The sequence below is a fragment of the Pteropus vampyrus genome, unplaced genomic scaffold (genome assembly GCF_000151845.1).
Source record: "Pteropus vampyrus isolate Shadow unplaced genomic scaffold, Pvam_2.0 Scaffold86, whole genome shotgun sequence".
Taxonomy (NCBI): Eukaryota; Metazoa; Chordata; class Mammalia; order Chiroptera; family Pteropodidae; genus Pteropus; species Pteropus vampyrus.
In genome coordinates this window covers 5,246,098-5,251,702 of record NW_011888867.1, presented here as the reverse complement: position 1 = coordinate 5,251,702, position 5,605 = coordinate 5,246,098, and the positions used below count along the sequence as shown (strand labels likewise).

Below are 5,605 nucleotides of genomic sequence, written 5' to 3'. Positions count from 1 at the left end.
GCTGTGCGTCGCAGCGTGCCTCACCTGCCGAGTCAGCTTGACTTGCCTCTGTTTCTGCCCAGGTTGCTTCCCTGCCGCTGTGGTTGCCTAAGTCCCTAAGCCCTGGCTCTGGGCGGGAGCTGCAGAGACTCTCCTACTTGGGGTCTTTCTTTAGCTTCTCGGTCTTTGCGGAAGATGATGTAAGTACGATGGCCACTTGCACTTTTCTGCTCTTATGTTCCGATTCGTTCCCAAACGTACATTAAACGTTGGTTGAATTTGTTTCCTCTCTTCTCAGGCTAAAGTGGTTGAAAAATATTTCTCAGGGCCTGCCATTACCCTGGAAAACACTCGCGTGGTTAGCCAGTCACTGCAGCATTACTTGGAGCTGGGAAGGGTAGGTGTCCAGAAAACACGAAGGGCGAATGAGAGAGAGCCTGTATCCAAATATCCTGTGTCTCGAATAGTGACCCCAGCAGAATACAGTACGCACCCTTGTTGTGGGGCATCCCTGGGGACCGGCCCCAGTTGGTGGCCATGTTTTCTCCCCAGCTTGCTCTTCGGCGTTTAAAATATGGGAGTGAGTGAGCACTGTTGGTTTGCGCGTACCCCTCAGGGACTCGCTTGTCCCCGATGTAAATTATATATCTTCGGTTCTGGAACTTAAAAGCAAAATTATAGGCTAGTTACAGCGTAATTAAGGTAATTTCGATCCCATCTTAGAAAGGAAATAATAAAGGCTATTTTATTGAAACCGTAACTCCTCCGTGTTCTGCTTTCATGCTAATTATCTTGGCCCCGTTGGATGAGGACCTTTCTTCTGTTCCTCTCGTAGTCAAGTTCTCCTAAAAGAAGTGGACATGGGAGAGGAGAGCAAGTGGGAAGGAAGCCAGCTGTTCTCGAAGTCAGGAATAATTTTTAAAATAAAGTTTTAATGTTTTTTCTTTTAAAATACATTTCAGCAAGAGCTTTTCAAGATTCTGCATAGTATTTTGTTGAATGGTGAGACCCGTGAGGCCGCTCTGGGTTACATGGCGGCTATCGTCAACGCCAACACGAAGAAGGCGCAGATGCAGGTAGGGTCCTGAAGGCTACTTTCATTTATTCGTTAAATTCATTCATCTGGCTCATATTTATTAAGACATTGTTGGGAAATGGACATACAGTGGTGAACAAGACAGACACGCTTCCTTTTGTGCAGCTTATGTTCTATAGGGTAAATGAGTAAACATACTAACATATTATTTCAGAAGTCATAGAGTTTAGGAAGCAAGGTACAGGACTGGAGGATAACTGTGGAGGTACCAGAAGAAGGTGCGGGGGTGATTTTTGGTCAAGTGGCAGAAAAGCCTCTTTAAGGAGGTGACATCTGATCGGAGACTTGACTGATAAGAAAGAGCCAGCCATTGCAAGGCTGGGAAAAGAGCTTTCTAGATACATGTGAGGCACCAAGGTGGGCGTGAACGAGCTTCGGGACAAGCCCGGCATGCGGCTTTTGTGGCTGGAGGATAGCGAGCAGGGGAGAGTGGCGGTCGTGGGCCGGAGGGGCAGCAGCAGACCCTGGAGACCAGGTACAAGGTCACAAGCGCACCAGTCCAAGTGAGGGAAGCAGGTGGCTCCGACTGCCGTGCTAGAGTAGAAAAGGTACAGGGCCTCCTCCTCCTGTTACTACTAAGTAAGGAATGAATGATGTGGCATTTCTACTCAAGAAGAAATAAAGTTCAGAGGAGAGCGTGGGCCTGGCATTAGATGGCCTGGATGTCCAGTTGTGTTTCGACTGCCAGTGGGACCTTGGGCAGTGACTGCTCTGGGCCTCCATTTCCTCACTGCCCTCTGGGATAATAGTCGCTCAGGTGGGGATTCAGTACATGTAAAGCTGTTGGAACAGCGCCTATTCCGTAGTGAACCCTCAGCCGATGTGAACTGTCATTCTCTTGATCGTCAAATGATCAGGGCACGATGTCAGCCAGAGAAACTTATCCAGGGGTAACAGCGAGACCAGTTCCCACGCTCTTGCGGGGAAGTGCAGAAGAGAAAGGGGCACTGTTTATTGTGTTTCTGCTTGCTGATTTTGAGGGTCTGAGGCAAATCACTTAAATTCTCTGAGCCTTAGTTTCCTCCTCTGGAAAATGTGAGTAACAGCACCACTGACTGTAAGGGCCGTTGTGAAGATTCAGCGAGAGAATGCGCAAAATGCTTCGCACGTGATTGACACTCAACAGATAGCACCTGCGGATGTGGCAGTGACGGTGCTGACGATACACGTGTCCTCATTGACTTTAGGATGAAAGTTCGGTCTCCTTTCTTCTAAAGTTGTGCCAAATTTTTATTCACATCATTATTTTAAATACTTCCTTTCATATTTCACAGACAGATGATAGATTGGTATCTACAGATGGATTTATGCTGAATTTTCTTTGGGTGCTGCAGCAGCTAAGTACAAAGATCAAGTTAGAGACGGTTGATCCCACGTATATATTCCACCCAAGGTGTCGGATCACTCTCCCCAACGATGAGACCAGAGTAAACGCAACGATGGAGGACGTGAACGACTGGCTGACTGAACTTTGTGAGTAATGTGTTCATTTTCAGGTCATTAAAATGCTGCCCTTCTATATGTTTTTAGTTAAGAAAGAACAAATATACGTCCCATAGCAGATACAGTGGACTCAGCATCACCCTGAAGTTTGGGTTTCACAGCAACCACAGCGTCCCTGTCTGTCACCTCCCTGCCCCCCGCCCCTTGCTCCCTCTGGCCCTCGCTCCTGTCCTCAGTCTTCAGGGCCAGTTTTCACGGACTCCCCTCTCCCTACAGCTGCCACATCAGACTCCAGGACTTCTTTACATCCCCGAGGTTTGCTCTGAGGGACAGCAGCAGAGGGCGGATGTCTAAGGACCTGATGGCTTGTCTTGCTCAGCAGTCAACAGTACTGAGATGTATGAGTCATGGCCTTTTTTTATGGCTAGATTTCACTGGCCAGTACAAAGCCATTTTGAGTCATGGCACATTTTAACCAAAACATAGGCAACATGATAACCTCAAGATTTTAGTGTGCCTTTTATTTTGACCTTTCCTTGCATTCGGTAGGGAATTTTCTGTCTGTAGGCTCGTGGAATTATCAGGAAATGAGCTTCAATAAATATCTTGATAGCAACTCTGCTGTCTTCTAGTTAAATAGAGAGGCCAAGGTTCCAAAATGTGTCACACTCACCTGGCCTGTGAGGCAAGTCACACTGCCGCCCAAGGCCGCCTTCTGCTCCACCCCATGGCCCAATCTGAGGTCTTCCTTCCAGATGTTTACTGATTTGGTTTCAGTTTCTCATATTTGTCAATAGCAAAGGAAGTAATCTAATTCTTTATGAAATGTCTGTTTCCCTCAGGAGACCCGATTTCAGATAAACCAGGCAGAATTAGGATTTGGGCTCTTGGGGTCAGGGCCAGGGTTGAGGGAGTAATAGGGCTGTGGATAAGGTCAAGGGGACTTCTCTGGAGAGACTTCTCTCCAGACAGGCTGGAGCTGAGGGCGCCCCTCTCTGAGGAAGGCCCCTTCCAGAGAGAGGGCGTGCGGGAGGGAGGAGGAAGAAGAGCCCACGCTGCTGGACCCCAGCCGCTTTCCTTGCTAAAAGTGACACGACCTGAGAAGCAAGAGGGAGAGCATGCAAAGGAGTAAGGCTGGAGGAGCTGGAAGAGGAGGAAAGACAACAGGCGAAGGAGGGTGTGGAAGCTCGTGACAGATAAATATGTCTGAGAGACCCGTTCAGGAAGACGGAAGAGTAGAAAGGCGAGAGAAATGGGCACCATATTTTATTTATGTTGCAGAAACTCAAAAATCATGATACCGGGTTTGAAAATGTTTCCTAAGTGGGGAAAAAAAATGACTTTCTGCTTTTCCATTTTTTTGTTTAGGTCCAGACCTCAGTGGGCCACGTCCAGCTTACGTGGACAGGTGGTTCCCAGCCGCCCCAGTTAAGAAGTTAGAGTTTATAGAAGGAAAATTATTTTGTTTGGATGCTAGTGATTCCTCACAAATTGTTGTTATCTCTCCAGAAAATGTATTTATGAGCTACAGATATGATAGGCAAGAAAAATTAATACAGTAAAGAAGTTCTTATTTGAATTAGCCAAAATCAAATTGATATGTAGAGGAAATAGAAGGAAATATACTATTTATATATGTAATAAAAATGATAGCAGCAACTTAGTTACTATATAGAGTTTATACATGCCGGTTAAAAATCTCATGAAACGTTTTATAAATCTTCATGAATTGGTAGTATTAAAATATGAACATTTTGAAGGTGATAGAATTATTGAGTTTTTTCCTCTATGTTATAAAACGTTTAATGACAGACACCAAAACCCTATGGCATTTATTTTTTTTAATATTATAAAATTATTTGTGGAATAGGATAGAGATTTCATGCTTACCTGGCAGTGGCTGCATATGATCAAATCTGCACATTCCAAAAATATATTTAAACCGTCATAAGAACTAAGTACCTATTAACAGTAAAGTCAGTATTTGATTAATGTCATTTAAATGAGTCGCTACTGGTATAATCCTGGAATAATACCTCATAGACTAATAAATTCAGAAGAATCAAAGGGTTAAACATTTTTCTAAAAGCCAAACAGGAGAAATTTATAAATTAAGAAATGAAACTTATCATCAGAGACAATGTGTATATGTCCTAATATATAAACACACTCTTTATACAACAAGAAAAAATAAATATGTAAAATAAAAGAATGGGGGGAAATGTGTCACATAATTGATAAAATCATACCATTCAAAATATAGAACTGTTGTAAATATGTAAGGCCAAACTGTTCTGCCAGAAGACAATTTTTCTTTTGTTTGGGACAAATGTAAGCAGTATATATCATAGGAAATAAAATATACTTGTAGGAAAAAATACATATACAAATTGAAGAAGCTCAAGTTACCATTATAGTATATAAACTATACTATACAAACTTACATTTTGTCTTATCAGATAATTTATGGTTATCTGAAAACAAAGCAATAAAATGGAATGTAAGTTTGTATAGAAATAGATGGCATTAAATCAATTTATTTGGTCTACCTGAAGTGAATTCTGGGGATTCATAACAATAATTGTAATACCATCATTCTCAGTAATTCCACTTGCCAGAATATACGCAAAGCTGGGGGACTGAGGGAGTAATTTTTTGTACAGAGATCCTCCTAGCACTGTTTTTAATAGAAAAAAATTAGGAACAACAAATATGCCCACCAGTAGGGAAATGACTGGAATCTGTAGCTTATTGACATAATCTAATACCATTTTGAGATTTAAAATGATGTTTGTGACCTGTATTAAATAATGGAGATGGTCATATAAAATACATCAAGAAGATACGTCAGAAAAGATCATTGGTGTACTTCTGTGTAAATATTTAATCAGATGGGGGAGAATACTTGGTCGTTAAATGGAAATCACAAGAATTCTGTTTTTCTTACAACAGTACTTAAGTCTGTAATTTTTTGAAAGTGTCCCTAAACTTCTTGAAAATTCAGGTGTAATTTTGTCTTCTGGGTTGTGCTTTTTTCTCTGATTTTGTTCTGTAATCGATTTTATTCAGGGGGTTATGTTGTTTTTT

General features: G+C 42.4%; 1 protein-coding gene across 1 annotated transcript in view; it reads left to right on the top strand.

Moving 5' to 3' along the window:
• UBE4B (ubiquitination factor E4B) overlaps positions 1 to 5,605 on the top strand; it is a 113,725-nt gene that overhangs the window by 75,812 nt on the left and 32,308 nt on the right. The window contains exons 11-14 of the mRNA XM_011363578.2: positions 58 to 179; positions 278 to 376; positions 942 to 1,055; positions 2,350 to 2,548. Coding sequence (XP_011361880.1) covers positions 58 to 179; positions 278 to 376; positions 942 to 1,055; positions 2,350 to 2,548 — 534 coding nt within the window. The remainder of the gene's footprint in view (positions 1 to 57; positions 180 to 277; positions 377 to 941; positions 1,056 to 2,349; positions 2,549 to 5,605) is intronic.